Here is a 27960-nt window from a genome sequence, read left to right as displayed (position 1 = left end):
TCCCCCCCCCCCCACCCCCAAAATGAAAACACAGAAGTTTAAGATTGTAACTGCAAGGCACACAACAGTGTCATCACTACACATACTCTCCTCAAAGCATCTCATCCAGACCAGGCAGGGATGTTCAAGAACATGCCCCTGGTCCACAGGCTTGTGTTTGCTGCTCTCCTGAAAAACACACTTACTGAATTGCGATGGCACACATGTATGACTCATGACTTACCCAATACTGTATAAACTTAACTACAGTACAATTCTGTCTATCGATCCCAAGACTTACAGAGGAGGGAATCATGTGATCCACTCATGGTTGAGAGATGTCATGTGAAAAGCCCATCTCACGATGTCTGTTTTATGGTGTGGCCACTTCCTGTTTACAGCAGGCACGGTGGGTTAATTATCCTCTGTTTCATATCTTCCCAGGCTACTGTGTGTTGAGCCACTCCCTGACATCTTCCTACTACTTATTTACACTTTCTACCAGTGAAGAACGATCTTGTTTTGAATTAACTGCACGTTCAGGAACCCGACAGCTTCCTTTTGGCTAGCGACCATGTCTGTGTGCTGCAGCAGGGGTTAAGCCTCGCAATGTCATTCCCAGGCTTTCCGGATACATGCTGTAAATACAATCCCAGGGTTCTGAAATGCAGGAAAGCAAAGAAATCCTGGGAAATCATACTAGAACTAGGAATAAATATTGAAATTCCCAATCAGAAGGTGGACTGTAACGTAAAGACAGTCACTTGACTTTATAATTCAGTATGTCCTGGGGAATATTACTGGGATAAATTCAAGTATAGTATATAAAATTGGTAGTTGCCTAAAAATGAACCCTTGTAGCCCAGAAAACAAAGTTATACTATATAACGAACAATGACTTAGGATGCTCTACAAGTCAGACAGCTCATGCATAAATGATCATGCTGTATCAAAGGCAAGATATGAAGCCAGAGCTCGAGGCAAACCTCTTCACTGCCTAGCTAAAGAAAGAATCTCTAACATCAGTGGCATTAAGAACACAAAATGCTTTAAGTTGCACAGAGAGCTTAAATCTTTTAATATTGGAACACAAGAAAAATACAAAACCTATATAAAAATAACTGTAAATGTCATGTTTCCTCCAGTCTTTTGAAACACGGTATTTTTTTAATCTGATGTATCTGCTTGAATGGGACTGAGAAATTGCACACCCAAAAGCATTAAGTGAAAATGCATAACACTGCCAACTGCACAATAGCTGGAGTGCTGTCCTACAAACAGGAGAGGAGAGTGTCTTCAGGTGAAGAAGCTGCTGTGATGACCTTTTAGCTCCTCACTGTGTTATTTTGATCTCCATCACACATTCTGGGTGCGATCCTATTGGTGACGTAGATTAGCTATGTGCTACTCAGCTGGAGGAGCTGGGATACAAACGTCACACAGTCTGTCCCCACGGCCATGAAAACCTTTTCAAAAAAGGCTACACTCGCTGAGTAAATAAATAGACCCAGGACATATGGGGTCATCAGATGTGTATTTTGTAGATGTAAATGTAGATTTACTGTAGGCAGAGTTATATTATAGCATATGAGTTCCGGTGCAGAAAAGGAATTTTGATAGTGCAAACTCTTTGTGTTCACAACACAGTTCCCTCCACAAACGTAGCGTAGGAAAACAAAACACTGCTCCGATTCCCACTTCACTGATCTTGCCAATAAAGTTTCTATCTTTTTTTCCTTAAATACAAGTTGTGATCCCTACACCAGGCCCACAATCCCTTTTTCTCCGCAGTATTGGACAAGGCCTACCCCTGCTACTGCCCCTGTTGCCTGGCCCCCTAGCTAAGCTGTGAATTAGCACACGCTTGGCCCCAGCTGTTAGGTGCAGAGCAGCCTGCTTCCCTTGTTTAGGTGCCAGCTGTGGGAGGGCAGCCGCAGTGTACGTCTCCTCTGGAAGATCACTGCAGAGAAGATACAGTCCATCATTTTTCTTTTTTTTATACTTCCCGTCTGCTAATTGGAGGCTGTCTCGTGAAAAGCCTCCTACATCACAATTACTTTTCAAGATGAACAGTCTATCCTTGCTGAACGTGAGCTGCCCCACGCCATGTGGGAGAAATCCAGGTTTTGCAATAAAGTCCAGTTTAAATACCGGCAAAATACTGTAATTGGAAAACAAAAGGAAACAGAGAAATTCACATGCAAGTGGTGTGAAATATTCAAGCCTTTAGCTCTGAATAATTTCAGTTCAGTTACAAGTCTTTTTTTTTTCCAGCTATGGTATTGTGAATGAAATTACAATTTAAATCTAATGTGTGAAGTGTTACAATTATAACTACTTGTCATCGAGTGTAACTGCAATTATCACATCCCAGAAGAAACAAAGAAAGAAAAGCGATAAGAATCTGAAAGAACAGATTAATTCAAAGCTTTAAGTACTGATAACAATATCTGTAATAACAAAAGAAATAGAAATTAATATTTTAACATCTCCCTCACGTTGTTCATCTTCACATTTATATCTCCATTCCTCTCTCATTTTTGTCCTTTTTGTGCTCATCTTCCCTCATACAATGGATACAGTCTAAAAATAAAACTTTGTTTCCTAGTTGTCTAAAAACTCAGGTCCTTTTTTCCCTTTGCTTTTTTAACATTTAGAGCTTGCCTGATGTACAGGAAATCCTCAATGGATCTTATGGGAAAAACAGAAGATTCTTACATAAGCCATTCTGAAATACCCAATTCTCTGCAGCTCTGAAGATGTGATTTCTTGCTGCCTGGGAGACTGTTAGGTTAGTCAGCTGTCCCTCCCACATGGAAGATGGAAGATGAACCGCAATTCCCTTCGGCCATCAAGACAGAATCTAATCTACTCCCTTGGGATCCTGGAAGTGACCCTGCAACGTCCTGAAAGGAGATCCTCATCTCCTCTTATCCCAGTCTTGTGCACCTCATCAAGCACATCTACAAACAAAGCCATACCCTAAAGAAGGGCATCAATTATTTGCAGAGTCTTCAGCAAAAACTCCAGAGCTATACCCTAACTTCGTGCTACAGTGCCTGGGAATGGATCTCTACACAAGATGAAATCGCTTCCTTCTTAATCAACCCAAAACCAAACAATTTCCATCTAACTGTTACACCTTCCCTGCTCTTCCTCCACAATTAATCCCAAGGCAAAACGTCTCTCAGTAGAATACAATCAATTTCCTGTCCCATTACTCATCAGAGCAGGCACTTGACTGACACCTGACTGCTTACTGGCGTGCTGTGGGATGCACTCGTTTCTAAACCTCAGATCTCTTTGATTTAACAGCAGGCCAATAAAAAGTCATCCACGTCATCCCCACCAAAGGGTGTCTGATGATACTTTTACAGCACAGAGTAATGCTTCCCTTTTGGGCAACATTTCATCTAGTTGTATTAGCCTTTGCGGAAGACTAGGCTAAATATTAAAGCATCTTTTTCTCTGAACTAGTGTATTTTAAATGTTATTTTTAAAATGATTTTTGAACACTTTTAGTTTTTCAAAGACTATAGGAGCTACTGAAAAAGTGCAAGTTTCACAGCATGTACTTTATTACGAATCATCCAACCATGCCTCCATACATGTCCAGAGAGTGAAGTTCGGGGCTTTCGAATTGAAGACTAAACTGCAGCACTACAGCAAAACAGGCTGTAGTGCTGTAGAGGGTGTGTTAGAGCAACTTTGCAGCACAGTAGCATTTTTAACTGTTCGGTTTAACTCTGAGCTACAGTATATCTCAGCACCTGCAATCTCTTCAACAAGATTATCTCCATTCCCCACCGTCTGCTAGCAAGATCTTAATCTACTCAGAATACCCTTAAGACATACAGTAGTCTTCTTGTAAATATCAGCACTGTTCGATGCCGTTTCCCATTATTAGGCTTTATCCTACTGAACCCTGTCCATACCATGATAAAGCATCACCTCCGGTACCGTTTCCTGGATGTCAATTTCTCTGTGCTTGTTCGGCGTTCTTTCAATAACTCTCAGTGCAAAATAACGAGACAGTTGACGTGGTAAATCTTATCAGATGGGCTGTTTTTCTCATGTGGGAGTTACTTTAAAGAGCAGTAACAGGCACAGACCTAAAACAGGTAAGTGCTGCACATTGGTGTTGGAGAGGAGTCTCAATTACCTGGACAGTGCTTTGACTGGACTGTCCAGAAAAGCACAATATACAGTAAGTGTTATTGTTATTATTATAAACAATACAAATACTTTTTTATGCAGCACACCCTTGAATCTGTTTATTTTCTTATTCAGCTTTCAAGAACTTCAAAGCATAAGATCTGACAGCACAGCAAAAGGGTTTTTGACTACTACTCTTTTGAAAAGCAAAGTCTTGTTTTCAGATTTGGTCATATCCGTTAATTAGAATGCACATAAACTGTTATAGCTGAGTAACATTATTTCTGTGAAATTATTAAATCTTTCCAACACCTTAAGTTTGTATTAAATTCCAGTCAGGTACATTAAAAAAATGCTCACAGAAAGATCTACCTGCAGCACCTGTGGGAATTTTCCTCAAAGCTGAGTCAAGATTCTTACAGGTGTTTGACACCAAGAGAAAAATACCTATCATTTACAATGCTGTAAATATTTTCTTATACAGCACAAATTAAATGCTACAGACTCATTTAGATAACATCTCAAATACAGTATTCCTGCTTACATTTACTAAAAGGATCTTCTTCAACACAAAATGACTATTTCTGTGTACTTGTCCATGAAATAAACAGATGCAGTTATTTCAAATTAAAAAAAGATGTATAGACCTATCTTTTTTGTTAATGAATAATGAACTCTTTTTTTTTTACCGGCTCTTTTTCCTAGTTTCAAAAGACACTCCCTATCCACTGGCCCTGAAGATTCGCAGTGGAATGCACAATTTTTAGCTTTTCATAATCACAGTCATTTTTTTTTCTCAAACAAGGAACCACCCATCCCAGATTGCATGCAATCCATGGCTATTTTTGCTTGCAAAGATTTAGTACAGTGTACTGTGCATTTCCAGTGTAATTATATTTCAAGTTTTGATTTGTACAGTAAGTTTCCTTGTTTAACCCCAAGCCCTCAGTATTTAAGGCTTTCACTTTCAATGAAAATAGGCCTGGTTCACCATAGCAGACAAAAAATCAAATTTGCAATCAAATCCCAAGGTCTCAGGGCACGACAGCTAAAACTGAGAAATGAAACTTGCACTTACAGAAAATCAAAAACTTTCATAGATAAGTCCGAATTTGGTGGTTCATTTACTTGGAGGCTCTTAAAGGAAAAACAATATTTATCAACAATACTCCTTCAGGCACAAAGTCTCAGATAGCAAAGATAAAATTAACATTCTAAAGTGTCTGAATTAAAAATGACAAGCCTCGGGCACTAAATAAACTCAGCCAATCGTTTTCAGGGGAGCAAACAAACCTGTTCTGAGCACCGTTATTAAGTGCTCTTTAAAGTCTTTTATTACCAGTACTCCCCAAACCATGATTATGAACAAACTGTATATACGTTTCAGATGGGCGATGTCTGCCTACAGGACAATCCCACAGCCAGCGCACAGAGAAGCACGGTTTTAAATTCAGCACTGAGAACGTGCTCAAGAAGCTATCTTGAGCACTTTTAAAAAAGACCCACCCCAGGACAGGACCTCTTTAAAAATCAAACTTCCTACTGCTCAAAGATGTTCCATAAATATTTAAATTGAACAAGTGGAAAATGCACCAGAAGCACAAGCCCTGCTTGACTTTCCTAAAAATAGAGCTGTGCGCGGAAGTGTGGTGGCAGAGCACAGAGAGCCGCGATGCTGTGGGCGATCCGTGCCACAGGAAGGGAACTGGAGTGAGCGCCAACCCCGCTCTCTCACAGCCAAAATGCCGCGTTTATGAGATGAAGTAAATCCTTTTTTAAAACCCCACAAGGCACAATTTCCTTTTTCTATCTCCACTGACAAAGAAATGAGACACAGCCTCTTTTCAGCTCATTCTGAAGACCCCTTTCGCTTCAGAACAGTACATCAAATCAGCTGGCTTGGGCTAGGGCCAGGAAACGGAAACAAAGGATTGATTTAGACCAACGCTGTCATTCTGTCCAGCTATGGTAACTTAGAGATGGGGACAGTTTTGCTTGCCTATGAATGAAGCAAGAGTGCACAGAGTCAACATGGAAATCTGCAAATCTGACAATCTACAGACATTAGACATAGTGGAGTCATTCCCCGTTTTTAAATTCGTCTCTTTATTGACTCCCTGAAAGTAGAGAAGATGACAGTAGGGCTCTGGATTAGCTCAAAAAGATGGTGCTGTCATAAATCTCAGAAAGAATAATAGCAGTGCAGAGATGGATTGAAATCAGATTGGGTGGAGTGCAAAAGGTCGGGCCAAGGAGATAAAGAGAGTTATGCTTGGGCATAGTCACTGCTTGTGACCAGTTGGCAAACTCTGCTTACCTCATCTGATTCATCAGAGAGAGTCTTGAGCAGCATGGGGAAGAGGCTGTCAGTGTGGCGGAACATCTGCAAAGGGGAAAAAAGAGGAAGAGTTTAAAATCATCAAGTAGCGTAGCTTATCATTTGAACCGTGCGAGCGTGAAAGAGCTATCGTTTAGGAGGATTAGCTATCATTTAGGTGGATTTGCTGGTCTACAGAGATCTGGATGGAGTACTGGCACGCAGAAGGACATGATGGAAGACCTAATACTCCACATTTAGTACTTTTTTAGAATTGTAAAAGCTTAGCGTGCCCAGAGGGCTTGGGCAGCCAGTTGACCTTGGACCCCTAGAGGTTTGTTTTCTCCTTAGAGAGCAGTTTTTGGCTCCTCTCCTCTGTTTTCTTCTGGCTTTTTCGCTTTCTCTTTCTGTATTGTAACGTCATGTATTGTCACACAGCTTTGTCAAGTGCCTTGGGGCAACCTTGTTGTCAAAGGCGCTATATAAAAATAAACTGAATTGAATTGAAAGACTGACGTACTGGTTACAGTGGTACGTCTGCAGTGCGGATAACACAAATATCCAAAACCAGTGATGCACTCCAAATAAAATGCTGAGAAAAACCACGTAACAATAAAAGGATCCATTGTCTATGCATTGTCTATATCAAGCATTGAATACAGAAAGAATTTGCCAAAAACAACCAAAGTCTTTCAGAGAACAGTGCAAGATGGAATTTGAAAGTCACATCCCAGAATGTCAAACGGCCATGAACCAACCTCTTGCCAAATAACAACCAGAAACCAAAAAAAAACAGATTAAAGAAATTTAAGAAAACGGTCAGAAATACAAGAAATAAAAACATAAAGCAGATATAATTTATCACACATACTGTAAGAATATATATGATAAATATCTAAGGAATAGAAAAAAGCAGAAATGGAGTATAAGGAGGCAGTCCGTGCAGCACTCACCTTACGCGGGGTCTTGATGTACAGGTGGTAGAGCCATTTGAGCACCGCGATGCGGGTCATCATGCCAGTCGAGGACTCGTGGAGGTGCCTGTCCAGGACCTGCACTATACCATCCAGGTCCATGGTCACCTGGGGCCGGTCATTACTGGCATACACAACGGGTAAGATATTCAGCCGCGATCTGTGCAGGCTATCCTACAACAGCACAAGGTCTTTCTCCGCACAACAACCTGCTTTTAACACTGGCATTGTGACCTATTTTGGAATCAGCCGGTGAACAAAAGTGATTTTTAACCCTATTCAACTTGAAAAGGGGTAACAGGGGGATGTTTCTGACTACTGATTAGCATTCTTCTTATCCACAACCCATTTTTAAATGTTGTGGCATTATTCTGAATGTTAGAATTAGGTATTATGCTGTTGCCTTATATTAATATTATATTAATGAAACAAGACAGCAAACACTATCTTAAATTATTCTAGCAACAATGCAACACAGAAACGGACAGTATATCCAATATGTACATTTTTGTCTTGTAAAATGGGTAAATCAATAATTCAGTGTTTCCAGTACTCATATCTGGAAATGAATTCTTTTGCATAATAATCCCATACTACAGCAGGGAGATCACGCTAATTGTAAGGAATGTGGGTAGCAATTACCACAAATAAAGGAAAATCTGACTCATTACAAGTGAATACACTGAATTAAAGCAACTCATACAGCAAAACAGCCTAAGGAATGTGTAAGCATGCCTTCATTTACTAAACCCTAGTCATTAAGAAACAGACTCCTTACATTTCTCTGAAACCCAATATACTGTGGTGTAAGTTTAATTCATTTCCAATTAATTCCAGAGCACTCACAAACTATTTTGGATGTTTTTGTTGTTTGAGGGTGGTTGGTACATAAATTGATAGGGATACAGTACATGCAAAGTAGAAATAGTTATACATTAAAAAGCATGGAGGCATGACCCATTCTTAGTGGATTTGTCTTTGTTCCTGGAGGCCAATGATTTTATGAAAGTCAGGTGCAGCAGTAGAGCGATCTGACAAAGATACAACATCTCATAAGACGCCGCATCTTGCTGAGCAGTGTGGAGAGGATCCTCGCGTGCACCCACTGCCCCCCTGTGGGAGGACCAGCAACAGCTAAGAGACAGACTGCCAGGAGCGACACAGGACACAGGCGAGGGCTGGAGTGTCCTGTACCACTGTCTCAGCGTCGCTCAGTGATGCACTGAAGGAGCTAAGAAGCACAGTTGGAGCTTCCAAGTCCACAGGCAAAGGTTGTGGCAGCTGAGTTGCATGTCATGTGCTTAAAGAACAGATAATACCCTGAAGCATCAACAATGAACACACGACTATATGCCTTCTTCTCAGCAAAAGAAATTCCCTCCCAAGGCCACATACGCGGGAAAACTAAATATTAGGAATAACTGTTTTTTTTTATGTGCGTCACTGTGGGGTAAAAAAAATCTTCTGGTGGCTGGAATGTAACTGCAGATTATCCAACAGCTGCTCCGAGATGGACTGCTGAAAGAAAGCGAATTGCTGCAGTTGTTTTGCACTGCTTGGAGACTGCTGTCACTGCTGTAGCATGAACATTTCCAGTTTGATGCAATATGTGGATGTATTTGCACACTTAAAATGAACTTTTTTTTACAATCATGCAAATTTTAAGCACTGCTACAAATATAAAAAACAGAATTGAAGAATTTACATTTTGATGTGCTTTCACATTTTAAACGTTTAAGCATCTTGTGATAGCTTAGTAGCAAAAAATGCTAGTCCACTGAACACAGGCTGAAAATCGCCTAATGAAGCTTGTCTGCAGCTAAAACAGAATACGGTATTTTATTTAGAAATAAACACATTGTTCACAATATTCCAGACACTGCATTTGTTTTCACATTGCCTATGGTTGATTTATCTACCATTAACGGGCGCCTCTTTAGAACAACAGTACAAGTACAAAGTGATCCCACTGTTGCATTTTCCTGTTGAAGTATAGACATTTTTAAAATTACAATGTCAATTTTCTCAAAATCTTTTACATTCTGCAACCATTTGTATACATAGTAAAAAAAACCCCGGCTTTACATGGTTATTTTCTGACAAAATAATATTCTTTTTTCTTCTTTCATCATCCATACACAGCACAACCACCATAGAGTATGTCCATTTTTGCTATGCACATAATGGCATAATGGAGGAAAAGGATTTTCTTCTATTTAACTTGAGGTCTTCATTTAAAACATCCTCCACCTTGTGTATAAGGGTGAGTCAACTACTGTAGGTAGGGGCTACAATGCAGGGGTGGCTGAAGTGGGTCTGTTCCCAGGTGTGAAGCTCTTCTGGTTGAAAAGTGTTATACAAATGCTTAGAACTTGTATTTATTATACTTAGTCTTTGGTCAGTAACCAACTTTAAGAGCTGTTCTTTACAGTAAATCCATTGCTCAATCAAGAAGGCATCACCAAATACTATGAATGTTCCTGCAAGATGTTGAAGGTGTTACTTGTTTTATCCTGCATTCTAAAAAATTAAACATCAGAGGAATGAGCTTGTGATTAGGTGCTTTCAGGAAAGAAGTTAGTTTTCTTATTTTAATTAGTATAGCAATCCTAAATTGAAAATCCTTTGATCAACTGGCCCTCTTTTCTTTAAAAAGAAATACTACTGAGTACGAATTAAGAGTATACCACCTCAGGGACTAATAAAACCTTTGAGAAAAACTGAAACTCAGAGGAACACCAGAGGTATACAAAAAACTGCTGACAAGACTATTTTTATTCTTATAATTTGAAACATCTTTCAATTTACCAACTTACCAAAAAAACCTTGACAGCAGGTCAATCAGTAAAATGCCCTGCAATTAATGCTGTAGGTAGATAAACCCTGAATCGTGTCTTTTATTTTAAGAAAAAGACACAGTCCCATTACAAATTAATCATTACAATTTGAAGGACATACAGTGGCAAGAAATAAAAGCAGGACAGAGAAGTTAATGGGCAAAGGAAAGATGGAGCAATGTTGTTGGTGGGAGTGGGCATAGGAGAGCATTAGAATAATGTTTCTCTCCCAAATCCAGTGGAAACCAGTATGAAACCTGTATGAACCTGTATGAAACCAACCTGTATGAAACCAGGGAGAAGATACTGAGCCATGCAGCTCTTCTGTTAACACAGGACAAGACTAACCCCTGCACCCCCGAATTGCAGTCACTCGGAGCACACTCACAGCCCACTCTCTGCAGACCAGCTTTAAGGACGTGCATTGCTATGGCTGGCAAGAATGAAGGGTTGATATTGAAAATAAAAAATAAAATTTAGGCCTCAATTCTTCCTCTACAGTTATAAGACAGCCATCTGCTGTAAAGCCAAAGAGGAAATAATCAGAAGGGAAAAACCTGGAAATACAGTCAGTCTTCCCATTTTCATTCAATTTGTAGACAGCTTTACCCTGCAGCACCTTCCTACAGCCAGATGAGGGAGCACAGTTTCCACTTAGAGCAAGGCTGAAGAAACCATGAGGTGTCATAGTCATGTTAAATATATTCTGTTCAGAGCTGGGTTCGTTGTAATTTAATGAGAAATGGAGTCTGACAAATTTAGCCAAGTTGGAATTAGTGTCTATTTCAGAAATTTCACAGGTACACTGACAAAGATTCTTGTTTCACCTTATCAAAAAGCAGTGGCAAAAACACATGATGTAAATGCTGTTTTGAAATACAAAATGAACCCTCAGTCACTATGGAGTAATTTCCATTATATTCTGTGCCCGCCCCCTGGTAAGAAATGGTAAATCCTAAACAACGCTTTTAAATTTTATTTCAATTAAAGTTTTAAAGTTTTTAATTAAAACAAATGTGGAAATGTACTTACTTTGTAGAAGCAAAGAAGCTGATAGTGCTGAAGCCCACAGAGTCTTGTGAAGCATTAAGTGAATCTGCAAAACAAAGAAAGTTCTGAAGGCTCACCTTTGTCATACAATCCCTCATTGCTACAGTTTGTGAAAGCCAGTCGCCTTAAGGGCACCAGACCCCTCAGTGTAATCTCCTCGGCACACCATAAAAAAGACTTTGTTATGCTTATGAAGGAAGAGGGGACAGCACTTACTGTTGCACTGCAGGATCTCCTGTCACAGCTTGAGGAACAGAGAACAAGCCTCTCGAATAATAATGCTACATGCTGGAAATGTTTAAGTCTAAAAATGTTTTTGTTGTAAATACTGTAAATGTTTTTCTAATTGTTAAATCTGTGACAGCACTGTTATTCACTTTATGTTATGATATGGTGGTGCTGCTCTCTCTGCTTACACAGGCTGCTGTTTAAAGATATGCTCTCAGCTCAGCATTGGTGGTTCAGTGGTAGAATTCTCGCCTGCCACGCGGGAGGCCCGGGTTCGATTCCCGGCCAATGCAAAACAATTTTTTTTCCACAACAAACATAAGGAACATCAACTTATGACCTATGCAAGACAAACACATACATGTCTGGCTGCACACTGCACAAAAAGTGATGAGAAATCCACGAGACAAATATTCTTTGGAAGTATGGACGAAAACTTGTGATATCATTAAATAAAACAACATTCAACCCAGTTACCTTCATAGCTGCTAAGCTGTTAAGTGTCAGGTAAGGGTCCTATGGTGAGGGCACACGATCTCTTTTCTTATCTTTTGGAAAGCAATATCTTGCACCCCTGGCTGGCTGGCAGCCTACAGCCATTTTACTGGATTCAGTTCTCTTGTGCGGCTTCCCCCATTCCCAGCCCCCCTCCTCCCCTGGTGAAAATAAATGCTAGATTTTATATTTATAAAAACTATTTAATTTTGCAGTGACAGCTACTAATAGTGTCATTTTAACAAGGCAACTAGTACATAAATGTCTCATTAATGGTCTACTGCATTACAATGCTTTTCCATGTAGTTGTTTCACCTCTATTACAGTACTTGATACATATTAAAAACAGCAGAAAAGGTTCAAGTCTGAGCTCAGGACAAATCTCATCCTGTATTTTGGAAAGTAAAGCACAAGGTTAAATTAAGGAGAACGTCAACCTAACGCAATTCTTGATTAGGCTATAAGGAGAATGCTTGTTTTTAAGATTTTGTATACAGTAGGAATGTGTGCTTTGTGCAAGAAAAACACAAAATAAATTAAAGAAAGAAACATGACTATACATGAAAACGTCATAAAATCATTTGTGGAACAGAAAGAAAAAAATAACTACACTTGCATTGGCCGGGAATCGAACCCGGGCCCCCCGCGTGGCAGGCGAGAATTCTACCACTGAACCACCAATGCTGAGGCGAAGAACTCTTTTGCAGAGCCACAGTTACTAGTTCACCACAGACGTAATGTAAGACACACCAGGTAGCCAACAGCCAGAAGAGTCAGCATGCATGCCAGTAGGAGGGGGAAGACCACTGTCAGCTCACATCAGAGGAACAGATTCAATGGCAAACTAACAAGGGGAAAAGCGACCCCTGGACTTGCAAAAAAAACAAGAAAATACTATGCATTCCTGTCCTAGTAAGTGAAACTTTCTAGATTTTTCAAACAGAATTTGAGCAAGATCCTCTACACTTGGATTATTAATCTATTCCTTTAAAAAAACAGTCCGAAACCACGTTCCATTGTATAAGAAAAAGGGTGTCACCCTTATTTTGCCAGTGCTACATTTGATTTCTAGAATTAAAAGGTTCATCTAAACCAATGTTGCTTTAATTTCTGTTATTACAAAAAGCAAACAGTTCCAAGCCCAAAAAAATATTTGTTAAACTTTCTTTCCGTAGGACTGGATACCGAGTTAACCCAGTCTGAACAGACCTACTAAATCTTTCTGATACAAAGATCACCTTGAAAAGGTATTGAATAAAATAAAACCTGACTGAATGATGATATAATGAACATTAGATTGGCAGTGCTAGTTCAAACATCTACTGATCTTTTAAAAAAAATAAGTAATAATAAATAGTGATCTATTGAAATAATACACTTGCCCACAACACAGAACATAAAGCATCTAAACAGAACAAAACAGCCAAACGTATAAAACATGCCAAAGTATGGGAAACAAAGGAGGCTAGCAGTTGCATTCTCACTCACACACTTTTTTTAGACTTAGGATGGTTCAATTTAACAGTTCTGAATACCTGTGTAGGGTGATCCTTTGCACCAGCAGAGTATTGTATTGATGAATTAGGAAAAAAAGTGTACGTAAAGAATTACAGAAATGAGGAACTCAGCATTCTGTTAGAATCAACATCGGTAATAAAGAGTTTTCTCCTGCCCTTCCTGCATCATCTCTTTAGTTTTAAATTGAAAAAAGGGAAGGCTTGCATTGGCCGGGAATCGAACCCGGGCCTCCCGCGTGGCAGGCGAGAATTCTACCACTGAACCACCAATGCTGAGCTGACAGGGTGATTCCAAACTGCAGCCTAGAGGTGAAGGGAGAACATGAATGCCACATCAACAAGAGAGGGAGGGACTGACACTGAGTATGCATGAGCTTCCACTAAAGGAAACAGGCAAGACTGTTTGTTACATTCCAAAAGACATAAGGCAGTCTCACCAGTCCTGAACTGGGATGTATTGGGATGGTTTGAAGGAGGCTAAACTAGGTGCATAGAAAAGAATAGGTTAACAAAAGGGTTTAAAAATTGGCCTTCATAATTTCTTAATTTAAAATTCTTCATACTTTATTATGGGTGTTTTTTTCCATCCACTTCTTCCTGTTAAGAATCATGACACCATACAGTTAGTTATTCCCATATCAAATAAATGAAAAACTCTGCATGTTTACATTTGGTACTAATTTAGCATTAATTGGGTTTTTGTTCACATTTGTCAAAAAAGGAACAGGGTTTGTTCAGGAGCAAGCCAAAGTTCGTTATTTTGCTTTATTCTAATTGCATTAAACATATTAATCTCACAATCCCCAGGCATCTCACAGTTTCCAGGTGCAGGGAGCAGAAGTGTGAGACTCTGAAATTTTACAGGTTCATTTTTGGGAAAACAAAGCAATTGCATTGGCCAGGAATCGAACCTGGGCCTCGTGCGCGGCAGCACCCACGCGGAGCTGCGGAGCTCCTCCTCTGAGCTGCAATTCCTAGATCCACACAGCAAACGGCTGAAGACACGACCATCTCGAGAGCAGAATACCAAGTTGCCAGCAGGCAGGAGGGAAAGCAAGTGAACTGTGTGATGTGAGTATGTGGAAGGAGCAGGGGACACCCACCTCTAACTGCATAGGAACTGAGCCTCTTTGAAAACCAGCCTCCCCAGCTCAGCATTGGTGGTTCAGTGGTAGAATTCTCGCCTGCCACGCGGGAGGCCTGGGTTCGATTCCCGGCCAATGCAAACAAAACATTTTTCCCCCTTTTCTTTTTGTACTACACATCTGCTTTTTCAACTTCCACTTTTCTTCCAGCTGCTGAACTTTTTCCCTAACTGAGGCTTTCTTTTAATAATTAAAAAAAAAACATCATTGGATAAACAACTTATCTGCAACAAAAATTAAATTCAGCTTTTGCCTCACCACCTTGGGGAAATGTAAAGTCTACAACGAAACAAAACGAAAGATATTTTTTTTTCTAACACACCAAAAAGCATTTCTGAGCTCTTCCCTGGTTTGGAATCACACTCTTCCATTCCCGGCCCCTCCCCTGCTGATGTGGCAGTTCTGCTCTCCCTCTCTCTAAGAAGCAGTGCAAGAGTCCTGCACTCACTTCAGCATTGGTGGTTCAGTGGTAGAATTCTCGCCTGCCACGCGGGAGGCCCGGGTTCGATTCCCGGCCAATGCAGAAAGAAACTCTTTTTTTTTATGTCAATTTATTTTAAATTGCCTATAGCTGATACCACAGAACAGTTGTACTGTTATCTATGGTAGAGTATATGCTAGATGCAATAGCAAACTCTTAAAAGCAAACCAGATTAAGAAAAGCGTAGAGCAGGGAGTTGCATGTTGGCAAGAGAGGCAAAGAAACAAGTTAAAGGTAGATTCCTATTTAAGAAAGAAAGTAAATCGCTTTGGCTGTGGAGCCTTATTTAGGTGCAAACCTGAAAACTGACAATTTGCTTCTAAAAATAACATGCCAATCTGGAACAGTACAATTAATGGAGCAGCTAGTTTTGTGATCACTCATAACTCTCTACATCACAGAACATAGAACTCCCTACAACATGGCAACCACACAGTACTTTCAAAACGTTCACGATTTTGTTCTTAATCTAAAATGTGTAAAATTTTGCGACACTGTCAATTAATTTATTTTGTAACCGAGATTTAATAAATGGTCTGAAAATTGGGAGTGCAGCTCCCCTTTAATTCAACAGAGGTAATTTCTCAGCTCTCCACTGGATCTGCTGTGCCGAGGGGCTGCCACACACTACACAGGTGCGTCCCGCACTCCAGTGGGTGGATGAAGTGGGTCCTCTCATATTTGTAATTCACTCACAGGTCCTTTGCACAAACACCAGCTGTTATTAAAAGAATTAGCAGCAAATAAGTACCGAACCTTGTCTTCAAAGCTTGAATGTGCACAAGCCGCCAAATAGTTTGACCAGGTAACTGTCCAACCTCAAAAAGCGAGCACTCACTGTCCAGGCTGTCCTGCACCTTGGGCAGAGAGTCCTCCTGCAGCTGGCTGTCACCTGGCTGGACCACCTCCTCCTCGTCATCATCTTCTGGAGTCACCAGCTTCATCAGGCTCTGGTTGCAGGCGCTGGCAGCCTCTTTGGTGCCTGGTGTGTTAAGAGTTAAGGGGCAAGGCCAAGTCTAGGATGGGCTCCTGCTCAATTCCTATTTAACACCTTCTTAAACAAAGCAGCGGAGCACTCAAACCACACATCTCAAGTCACACACCTTCAGATTCCAAGGTCTTTCCTTCACACTTAACCACAGTCCTTTGTCACAACATTTAAAACAAAAACAAAATATATACAGTTTAAATGAATCTGAACGCATCTACCACAAGGACAGTAGTTTTGATTTCCACATGTGGTAGGCTGCATGCATGTGTCCGCTGTCATTTTGAAGGCAGTAATAAGAAAAAAGACAAGTGATCCCAGTCTTTTAGGTAACTCTGTGTTGCCGTGATTGAGTTGTCTCAAGTGTTGACATATCTCTCAGTAGTACCACTTTGCTTTCCACCTCTCCATTTATAGTGTTGAAAAAAAGGGTTTTGAAGTTCACCAGCTTTATTGCTTGGACATTTTGCACTTGATTCAGTTTCTCAGTTAAAAACTAACAACTCTGCTTATTAGAGAATAAAGCAAGCTGCTTTTCTTTTTTGCAAAATTGATATCTAGTGAGGATGCAATTAATACTAATTGCACATGTAAGTGAGGTATGTCAGATTAACTCTAAAACTGTGGGGGACACCTCATCAATCTCCCACCTTCAACACAGAAAGGGAATTGTCTGCCTTTCTCTATGCTAGCCCTACTGTTCAAACAATAAAGACCCCATTCTGCCTATCACACCTATATAATGAAACCACCAATTAACAGAGATAAGACCCATTAGCACACTGTAGTACTAGATTTTGGTAAATGTGAGAATCAAAATGATCAACTAATCAAGCAAACTAACAGATCACTTTATTGGCCATATACAATTTCTTGCATTAGGAATTTCTATTTTTGCATACCCCAGCTTGCTCTCCATGAGACACACATACAGGGAGAGAAGCTAGGGGACAGAGCACAGGGTCAGCCATATACGGCGCCCGTGGAGCAGCTGGGCTTAAGGGCCTTGCTCAGAATTTCTCTGCCGGCCGCGGGATACGAACCAGCAACCTTCCAGCCACATGCGCAGATCCTTACCCACAGAGCCACCACACCGCCTGTGAAGCTGTCTTTGCCACTGATAAGAAGGTCCAGGACCTTTCCCTGAACTAATCCTTCTCATTAGACTCTCAGTTAAGATGCTCACAGGGACTCCTGGAGGATACTCTTCTTGCGGTCATCATAGGATAGACAGGGAAGCACAGCCGTCAGGATGCCAGAGGAGTAGGGCAGCACTACACGCCCGGCGAGCTGGATAAACTCACGCATCCACGTCATGGCCGTGAGCTGGATTAGATCATTCGCTTAAAAAAAAAAAACAGGTATTATCACCAGAAACACAAGAGGCAATAGCTCGCTATCTCTGAAGGTGTATGTTCCCAAGTAAGTAAAAGAGGCAATTAGGACACATATGACTTTAGATATAAGGAATATGAAATAGTACAATTCTGAGAAAAGAGTGACAACACCTGCCTAAACATCAAACACCACGAGAGATTGCAAGCAATGTTTCTATCACCTTTCCAGTTGGAATATATTGCACAAAAGTAGATGCTTTTTACCCTTGAAAACATTATAATTAATGTCTGGAAATCAAATTCTAAATTGTTTTTTTTTTGTGCTTTCACCATTGATTGTGATGAATAACACTGCTAGTATCTGCAACCAGCTGATGACTTGCACAAGGGAAATGTCATGAGCTTAGAAATGGATGCCTTACTCAGTTTGGACTCATCTGACACCTGGCAGTGGATGACTAGGATGTTGGCCATATCAGCAAATTTGACACTGGATGGTGTTTTCTTGATCTCCTTGAGGAATTCCCCCAAAACCACCTCGCAACTGGAAAAAAGCAGACACACCCATTTTAATTTTCCATGAAGATGCAAAACAATGCAGAATAGAAACTGTTCAAAATAGAAAAAAAATGACTGGTTTTAAAAAAGGTACCTGTGATCCCTCTCGTAATACAGCAATATAGAAGGATAAGGGTAACTTCAGAAAGGCTCACACAAGCTGACTAAAAAGCTTTGCAAGCCTTATTCTGTAAGATAAGTAAATAATGTCTTGTTTTTACAAAAATAAATGCTTAGCTTAATCTAGGTATAAAATGGTCATTTTGGTACACAATACATTATACAATAATTTATTCTGGACACAGGTGGCCAAGCCAGAAAAAATTATTTCAACAACCTCTGATTATTTTGTGAACTACAGCTAGTAGGCAAAAAATGGAAACAGCAGATAAAGTCACTTAATTGACTTAATGAGGCATTGGACAACCAGTACGTCTGTATGTACTGTGGCACTGAATCTACCAGCTTTGGAAATTCTGCAGGAGGGATGCTGCACCATTCTTCCACAATAAAGTGAACTCAAGGCTAGTTGATAGAGGTGGATAAAGCCGTCTCAGGTGTTGTCCCAAAACACACTCATGATCTATAGATTGGTTCTTTAGCTTGATGCCACAGGTGTACTCAGATTGTCCTTTACCATGTTCTCAACAAATCATCTCAGCATACTGTATCACATTTCTCCACTGCTTGGTAGTCCACTGCCTGTGCTCTTTGCACCACTGGACTCACAAACAATGTTTTGCCCGATGCGGTGAAAGATTTGCAATCTAACTGTGGTATCTCCCTCTGCAGAGTTCTTTAGCAACTGTTTTTGATGAAAGATTTTGATCAGTTCTTGACTAAACTACTTTCTTCCCAGATTGAAATTTGTAGTCAATTGATCTGCAGTTGCTCCTCTGCCTTGAATATCATTAAAGCCCGCAATATTGGTTTCCACAGACTTTTGCCCTTTGCTAATGATCTTCAGGATCTTTCCAGTTCAGGATCTTTCCAAATGCACACCAATAATCCCCCCCTCTTTCAAAGTCATTGAGGTCCAACTCTTACACTTGTTAACCATAACTACAGGCAGACAGGCCTGTCCAGCATTTTCATACCTGACTCTGAGCATGCTGGAATGTTAGCTGCTTAATTAACACATAAGCCCTACCCATGTGGAAGCCCTTGTTTTCAATATACTTGGTTGTCCTCGCTTACCAAAGTGTTTAATTTTTTTTTCGCCCACTAACTAAAAAAACTATACCGTCCCTCTGAAACACCCAAAGGATCACTCACGTCCTGCGAATCTCCTTGCTGCTGTCCCCCAGGATTTGGAAGAGCCCATCCAAGATCTCAGGCAGGTAATCCAGCAGGTTGATGTCTGGAACCGACTCCAGAACAAGGATCTAGGAGCAGGACATGGTCAGGATCAGGACCGATGCGCAGAAATGCCTTATAAACACTGAGAGACAGATGAGCAAACGAACCACAAACTATCACCCACACCACTTTAATTACAGAGACACCTTCTGAAACTGACGTGTCCTTTGCTTGAACAACACATAACCACAGTACTATAACTGAAGGAAACCTTTTGGTGAAAAGATTCAAGAATCATGCCTATGAAGCTGCAAGTATATCTGAATGAACTCACTCCTAGTGCACCAGCACTTCTTTCATGTCTTCATTGTTGAGAGCTGTGGATGCAGAACTCACCCAAGAGATTATGAACTGGCGGGCATACTGGTTGTTGGAATATATTCTCTCCCTCAGAAGAGGAACAAAGGCCACCAAGTCAAACTTGTTGCTCTCGGTCACAATGTCCTGAGGAACAAAAGAAACATTTCAAATCCTTCTGCAATGCCACAATGGTGCTCTTTCCCACACAAACATACAGAACAAAAAATATTAAGGTAAATTCACTATTTCGATAAATGTTGGGCATATGTTTTCTTTCAAGACAAGAGCAGCTGTAGAAACTATTTTCTGATACTATTTACATAAACCACTGCCCTCGGCACTGTTTCACTTCTCATTATCAATGGGGCTTGTTTTTTCATAGCTTCTGCACATTTTCAAATACAGATATTTGTTCCTTGCTATGTGTGACCTGATTAATTCCTTAATCAGTCAATCTGCACACCATTAAAAGAACAATATATAGTAATACTAAACCTGATAAAATGAATACTTTATGTTTTCATGGTTTGATAACTTGACAAAATCATGTGAGATCCTGATTAAATTAAACGTGCTGTCACTCACCTTCAAAAGACGATCCAGGAGCTCTGAACCACTCTTCACATTAGGATCTGGATCTGCTGCTAGCTACATAATCAAATATTTAAAAAAAAATAATAGCTATGACTTGTTACCCTTTAATATCTAAATAATTAGGGATTTTAAGATCAGTGACAGTGACTAGGGGATAAAATAGTAGTACTGTACTTTTGATTTACAGAACAATATCACAATGATTTAATACATTAGCTACCAATAATCATTAGTTGGACTATTTAAGTAACAATTTTAAACAGTGATAAACATTTCTAGGAAAAACATTTACCCATCAGGACCACACAAGTTAAAACAAAATGAGATTACTATTAATTCGAAAGAACATTGAATGCATTTTCATAGTGCTACAAAGATACAAAGTGTATCTTTAGTAAAGCAAGTTCTACAACTATTGGCTAAATCTACAGAATAACCTTGAGGGGCTTTCATAACAGAGCTCTTGTGCAATTTCTGCTTCTTAATCATGATTGCAACTGGATGTTTTTATGAGAGAATACTCTAACACTGTCTTCTCGAACACACATATTTATAAAACCTATTGGTACAAACAGGCCTGCATACAGACATGCATTGTATGGTACTGTACTGAAATACATCTAGAGAGTGTTCCTCACTCTATAGTTATACTAAACACTGGTCTGAGTCCAGAAACCAGGTCATCAGGGCATCAGCACACATGCATTCCCATTAGACCACAAGAGCCAACTGGCTTGGCGTGGCTGTAAGCATGCAGTAGAAGCACTGGATCTCTTCTGATCACCTCCCAATTGTTTTGTGTGGTGCGGCAGTACCTTGCTGAGACCGTCGAACAGCACATTAAAGTGAGGCAGAACTGCTCCCCGCGCAACCTTCACAATGTTATAGAGGGCCTCGCAGGCGTAGTATCGCAGCCGGCTGTCAGAGTCATTGAAGCAGGTGAGGACAGGCTCGATCAGCTCCTTCAGATACAGCCCAGAGTCCTGCACGGGACAAACAAGCAGTCAATCCGAGAGCTCCGTCAACTACTACTTCTCACGGCTGTTTCTCTCCTGGTACACATTTGCCGTGCATGATTCATGAAGCCCACTGAGCTAGAGCTCAGCCTGAAAAAGCACCTAACTTTTTAAAAATCAATCATTAAAAATTAAAACAAGTGGAACTTAGCGATTGATCAGGATTGAGAAAAGGCTGGACACCATGCTAGAAGACATCGCAAGGAAACTCACTTTGTATTTTTGTCTTCTACTCTTTTTCTCTCCACTTCAAACAATTAAGAAATATATATATATAATTCTGGATACAAAGCAGGACAGACCAAATTCAACAAAAGTGCAACATACTCTTCAGAGTTACATTGTGATTTCCCAAAGAAAGCTCTTTGGCTATCAGTAAATATGGCTTAACACCTGGGAACTGCTCCAATAGTATGTACTGTATTAAAAAATCCTCATTATATTGAGGGAAAATTGAAAAACTGCAAACTCTTTCCCAGGCTAAAAACTGGAAACTGCAATGCCAGGAAACTGCAAACACTATCTGACAGTAGATGAAAACTTGGTAAACCGCTAGAAATTAACTTCCACCATATGTGTGCAGCGGGTACCCCCATTAAAGACCTGTAGCTTAAGGCTTCAGAAAAGCCTACCTGTTTGGAAAGCAGTGCTTACCTTCCCCAGTGCAATCGAGCAGGCTGCCAGCCCGATGAGCCCACCTTTCCGGCTGTGAGGGTGCTGAGACAGGGCAAACTCTGCAGCCAAGATCTGGATGACATGCCTGATCTGGGTGGAGTTGTTCTGCAACACAAACTCCCGCACCAGCCTGCCAGAGGCAAAACAAAGCATACAAAACCTTTGCCTTCTCACATCTATCATGCACCTCATTAAAACTAAAATGACTTGACCTGTAGCCTTCCTTGTCTGTATCTCGCTTAAGCTTTCCATAAGACCATGAATGGGCTAGTCATGGAAGTGATACTGTACATCAAGTCTGAGTATCAACGGCATAAATATGAAAATCAAGACAATGTTTCTAATTATGTTATTAGAAGCAGCCTTTAGTCAACATACTAAATAACAGAGGATTCAGAGAACACTTATGCATATTCACCCATACGATAAGCAGTGTTAAAATGTATCTAAAAGATCTAACAAAAATACTCGTAGATAAATAGTTAGCATCTGTCTCCATATGAAGAATACCAAAAGTCCTTCATTGCAGTGATTTGCAAGCAACCACGATTAAAACTTTCCTATAAACTTATAACTACTGAGAGGATCAAGACGTTGGCCTGCTACCATGGTTTTACCTAAAAAATGTTAAATTAGAAGTTACATTTGTCAAGACAAGAAAAATGCTAACCTTCACCAACTTCTGATCCACAGGGACCAAAGCAGGAAGTTAAGAAAAATATGCAACATTCGACCCAACGGGATCAAGATCCAGTACAGGCCAAGGAACTCAACTACAAAGCTTTGCAGTGTCAAGAAGACCTTCTCAATATAGTGATGGTATGCTGTACACTTCTGAAAGTGACCCAAAGTTGGATAATTTGCAGGATAAATAAAAGAAGAGTTGTGTTCATCTGGTGGAGGGAGAACCTGTTGTTTTCTGTTATCAGTTCTCTTTGTCAAGATATGACAGTTCCCACCCTCAGAGATCTGAACACACAATACAGGACACTGCAAGAGCACTTCCACAGTTCTTTCCAGCAAGTTCAATCAATAGCAGCCTCCCCAGACAGCGACCAAAAACTAAGCGCCACCAATTTAGTGAAAATATTAATTAAAACCAGACATTTTACTAATTAACTGCCCTGTGAGAATGTGGAATTAACCACCAATGTTACTCTAATTACCCAATTAGCACTCTTAATGTCTACTGATAGCTCCTAGGGACAAGTCAGCTGCGATGACAGTCCCTTCCAAGACCAGCCTCCCACACAAGGTATCTTGGTCAAGATCCGTTATCTCAGATTTCAGAAGATAACAGCTTTCATCTGCTTCACTTCACACTGAAGCACAAGATAACGGCATTCAGATGGAATTTTTGCCAGAGACAAAATGTTAGTAGTTACACAGAATAATGATACGACCATTCACTTGACACACTGATTTTGGATTTAGAAGCAGAACAAAACAAACTCTGGAAAAAATCTGATATAACAGAGATTTTAGACTGACTCTTGTAAGCAATTTAAGATTGATACATTTTCTGCTGCAATCACATTCCTGCCTACGTCTACACTGAACCGCCTACAATCATGGTTAGCCAGAAAGCCCCCTCTTCCTGCTTGCTGTATCTGGAGACACGTGATTCAAAAATTCTGCATCATAACTCTCAGCCTCTCACCCTCTGACTCCAGTCATATGACACTGATCAAACTCATAACTCTCTCTTTCACTGTTTATGGTCAATGGTGCGTCACTATCTTGAGGGGACAGACTATATAATGTGCTCTTTAGTGAATGTCTGGAACATATTCACTAGCTCCGCGAATCAACATCGACTTTGCAGGGCAATATTAAAATAAGCAATCGCGATTGCTGTGAACAAATTAACCCATTTCCCGTTTGGACCTGTCTGATGGTTTTCATAAAAAAAGATAAACCCAAAGTGAAAATAGAAAGCAACGTGCATCCTATTAACCACGCTTCCTAATTAGTTTGGAATCATGTGGTTTTCCACTTGATCTTTGCATAGAAACCGCCATGCCTTAAAACCTTTCCAGCTAGCGTTAGTGCATATTCTGCCATTAGGTATATCGACCACTTCATATTGCAACTAAGCTACTATAGTTTTCCCATTATATTTCTTCAGATTTGATAAAAGGAGACAGCTGCTCGTCACTGCTACAATAACACGAATATTATTCAATGTAAAAGAACCAGTTTAACTTCACTAATAAGGAGTGACAAATTACAGTCCCCCGTTACATACCATGGGAAACCTGCACCCGTCGTCTTTCACATCTCTCATTATACACTGGCTATGATTAGGTGCATGTTAATAAAGACACACATAAAGTTATGCACATTCTTACTTCTCGATCTCCAGGGCAGCCACCTTCCTCTTTTCGTACAGTTTATCGTTGAGGGCTCGTACGATGTTGGGAGTCAAAGGTGAGAAATCCTTTTCCGTATTCATTTTCGCAAAATTCGCAATTCGCAAACAAAAAGAAATAAAAAAAACGTGTAGCCTTTCCTTTTCGTCACCAATTCAGCTGTTTTAATGCTACGATGTTAATTTCTCCGTAAGGACTTTCGTTTTCTTACCCGTTTCAGATAATATATCTTCTAAGGTTTTTGAAAAATAAAATAAAAATACTTAATAAAATGTAAATTCACCAAGTAAACTCTCCGAGTTAGTTACTTGACAGAAGCTTTGATCTTTGATGAGTTAACTCATGTTAAGTACTAGGTAAAGAAAAAATGTTCTTTCAGTTTCTCCACAGGTGACACACTGTTGTGCGGTGGAAGAAACGAAAAACGTCAAGTGATTTGGGGGAAAAAATCGCCCCTGAGCAGCAATTAGATAAACCGAACTTCAAATAACTGCCACAATTATACGTTATATTCAAAAAAAGACAACTGTTCGCTTAAAAACTACAGTATGCATGCACATGTAGACTGCAGAACATAGGTCCTGTTAACATCACCAAAAAAACATTTCCTCAAAAATATTGATAAAAGTATTACAGTACATCAAGTAATTATTTTAATTTTCTAAATGACAGACTGGTGATGATCACAAACTAGCAGAACCGACGGATTTCAGTGTCAACCTCAAATGACAACCATCGAGGTATTCTCGGATAACCTGCTCCCTTCAACCTGAATCGATTCAGCGTTTGCCCCCGGGTGTTTGAAGATATAGAGCAAAGATGCAGTTCAGGTAGATGGCTATACTGACAGACCAGCTTCAAAACAAGCTAGCTCATGGTAGCCATATTGACCGGGTCACATGACTCTTCACCACTCCCCGAAAGGCTGTATAGTCGAGCGAGGAGTCAGGGATTCATTCATTAGTGGTTTTCCCAAACTGAAGAAGACATAAAGGAAGTTGTGATGTAAAGATAGTGTCTTTTAATGATTTCTGTGATTTTATGTGAGGGACAGTTTAAGTATTTATTATTTCTGATAATTGCTTTTTCACTGCATTTTAGTGTTTATAATTACTAGTACCAGCAGCTCCTGCAATACACAACTCACAATCCACTGCTGCTAAGCAGGTGTGTGCCTGGCTAGTACCTGGATGGGAGACTTCCTGAGAAACCAAAGGTTGCTGCTGGAAGAGGTGTTAGTGGGGCCAGTAGGGGGCATTCACCCTGTGGTTTGTATATGTCCTAATATGTTGACACTACAGTGTAAAAATGGTGCTGTCCTTCATATGAGATGTGAAATCAAGGTCCTGACCCTGTGTAGTCATTAAAAATCCCAGGGTGTTTCTTGAAAAGAGTAGGGGTGTAACCTTGGTGTCCTGGCCGAATTTCCCCCTGGCCTTTACCAATCATGGCCTCCTACTGATCCCCCATCTGTGAACTGGCTTCATCACTCTGTTCTCGTCCCCACTGAGAGCTGGTGTGTGGTGAGAGTACTGGTGCACTATGGCTGCTGTCGCATTTTCCAGGTGGATGCTGCACATTGGTGGAGGGGAGTCCCCATTACCTGTAAAGCACTTTGAGTGGAGTGTCCAGAAAAGTGCTATAAAAGTGTAAGGGTATTATATTATAAATAAAAGGCAATAAGTATATAAGTATCAACATTATTTTGAGTCTGAAAATTTTTTTGTCATTGTTAAAAAGGGGAAGAATATACAAACCTTTCAAGAACCTAAAAAATGTAATGTCAACTTTGCTACTAATGGCAGTAATAATGATAATAATAATGATTATTTGTATTTTTACAGTGCTTGTATCCAAATTGTATCTATTTATCGTTTTATAAATAGAATAGGATCCATTTCATCCACACATACTATTTTATTAATTTCATTAGCTGGTGTATGGGATATGTGGTATTCCTTATTTCAGGTTCTCTTCAGACAGACGCAGTAGGAACTTCATCCCGATTAAGTTCGAGTCGGAGAAAGCAGACTCGCACAGGTCTGTTGATCCATACAGATAAGTTTCACGGTCACAGTGCTTACCCTGTTGTCCTGCGGTGCATCTATTCGGCTCTACAAATTTGCCTTGTGTCCATCTCCAGCATCACAGAATTGAGATTAAATGGAAAAATTCCACCTTAATAAAGGCATTTGAAATGAGAACCACACAGGGCTCCAGCTGTATGCAATCAGGGACCCTATTCTCAAACATATGGCCAGGTCTGTTTGAGAGATTGCTGTACTTCCGAGTGTTCAAAGCCCCAACTACAGCTTCATTTTCTGTTTCTTTTAATTGAGAAAAAACTAAAAAGCTGACATTAGCTGAACACTTTCTGAAAATCTGATTTTTTACATGCATATATCTTGAAGGCTTATGTATGGTATCCAAAAAGCAGTGTGTACTATATAATAATGTCCAGGTAGTGAAAATTGTAATTTTGTCACCCTTCATATGAAATGGGAAGAAAGGGCTATTTATTTGTATTCAACAGATATCGAAGAGAATAAAAACATTTTTCTTATGTAATAATATGATCATGGCATTTTATCACAGAAATGCACAAAAACACAACTTTGACAAAATTATACAATGCCACATTGAGTATTTCCAGTGCATTGAATAGAAACACTTGTATCCACCGACTCCCAAAATACTGACACTGATCACTGCAGCTTTCACTATTCTGAAAAACATCTCTTCTACTGCCTGTGAGATCTTCCAGGCTGTTCCTGCATGCTTTGTTCAGGTTCTGTATGACTTTGGCAGTGAGATTGTTCAGGTCATGTTTGAAATGAGGCTGATTGTCATTCACCAGACATTTTTTGTGTCTTCCTTGCACACACAAACACGGGGAAACCTGATTAAGTTGGTTAAGATTTCATCCTGTTTGCATTTCCTTTACAGACACACATACTGTACACAGCTTGCCTACCAACAAGACCATGAATGCATTCTATTCACTTAACTGGAGAGAAATACAGTAAGCAGCTTTCTTTGTATCTTTGTTGAACCCCAGTGTAGACATGATGTAGACCATTGCAGAACTGTAGAATATAACATGCATGAAACACTTTAAACAACTTAAACTGAGTTTAAAATAGTTTTAGTAAAAAGTGACATTGTGCAGTACACGGCACTAGCCTTTCTTGCAGGAAAAATGAAGAACACATTCAGCTCTTTCTCCAATTTTTAAGTCCCCTTGATCAGGAAATGCATTCAGAATGAGCCTGTGTGCTGCAATGCTCTTGCTCAATCTGAGGTTCCTTCTGAGCCTCCCTAGAGATCTCTATGTTTTAAAACACCGCCTGCACTCAATAGCCTCCTCTGCTCACTCACCTGGTTTGGAATCAAAGGCTTTTACCTGCACCTGCTGATCATCAGGGCCTTCAAAACTTACATCCAATGATATCGCCTTAAACTGAGACCATTTGGCTGGGGTATGTTGGATGTGCAGTGTTTCAACACTGAGGAGATGACCACCATGGGTTCAGCTCAGTCACACCAATACCTGACATGCACATTGACTTTTTATAGGAATACT

The 27960-nt window shown here is 40.1% G+C and overlaps 1 protein-coding gene and 5 non-coding genes across 7 annotated transcripts in view; 3 read left to right on the top strand and 3 right to left on the bottom strand.

Moving 5' to 3' along the window:
- Window positions 1-25272, bottom strand: part of vac14 (vac14 homolog (S. cerevisiae)) — a 47294-nt gene extending 22022 nt beyond the window's left edge. For both annotated transcript variants that reach the window (XM_015368635.2, XM_015368636.2), the window contains exons 1-12: window positions 24357-25272; window positions 21985-22135; window positions 21130-21297; window positions 20306-20368; window positions 19757-19864; window positions 19337-19446; window positions 17926-18047; window positions 17372-17509; window positions 16017-16160; window positions 11295-11358; window positions 7405-7549; window positions 6452-6517 (exon numbers count right to left, since the gene is read on the bottom strand). In XM_015368635.2, the coding sequence (XP_015224121.1) occupies window positions 6452-6517; window positions 7405-7549; window positions 11295-11358; window positions 16017-16160; window positions 17372-17509; window positions 17926-18047; window positions 19337-19446; window positions 19757-19864; window positions 20306-20368; window positions 21130-21297; window positions 21985-22135; window positions 24357-24460 (1383 nt within the window). In that variant the 5' untranslated portion in view covers window positions 24461-25272. The remainder of the gene's footprint in view (window positions 1-6451; window positions 6518-7404; window positions 7550-11294; window positions 11359-16016; window positions 16161-17371; window positions 17510-17925; window positions 18048-19336; window positions 19447-19756; window positions 19865-20305; window positions 20369-21129; window positions 21298-21984; window positions 22136-24356) is intronic.
- Window positions 11763-11833, top strand: trnag-gcc (transfer RNA glycine (anticodon GCC)). The gene has a single exon. It is a non-coding gene; the product is annotated as a tRNA-Gly (tRNA).
- Window positions 12649-12719, bottom strand: trnag-gcc (transfer RNA glycine (anticodon GCC)). The gene has a single exon. It is a non-coding gene; the product is annotated as a tRNA-Gly (tRNA).
- trnag-gcc (transfer RNA glycine (anticodon GCC)) lies at window positions 13755-13825 on the bottom strand. The gene has a single exon. It is a non-coding gene; the product is annotated as a tRNA-Gly (tRNA).
- Window positions 14707-14777, top strand: trnag-gcc (transfer RNA glycine (anticodon GCC)). Its single transcript has one exon. It is a non-coding gene; the product is annotated as a tRNA-Gly (tRNA).
- Window positions 15150-15220, top strand: trnag-gcc (transfer RNA glycine (anticodon GCC)). Its single transcript has one exon. It is a non-coding gene; the product is annotated as a tRNA-Gly (tRNA).
- Window positions 25273-27960: the final 2688 nt, after the last annotated feature.

Source organism: Lepisosteus oculatus, chromosome 20 (genome assembly GCF_040954835.1).
Source record: "Lepisosteus oculatus isolate fLepOcu1 chromosome 20, fLepOcu1.hap2, whole genome shotgun sequence".
NCBI lineage: Eukaryota > Metazoa > Chordata > Actinopteri > Semionotiformes > Lepisosteidae > Lepisosteus > Lepisosteus oculatus.
This window is presented reverse-complemented; position numbering and strand designations above follow the sequence as displayed.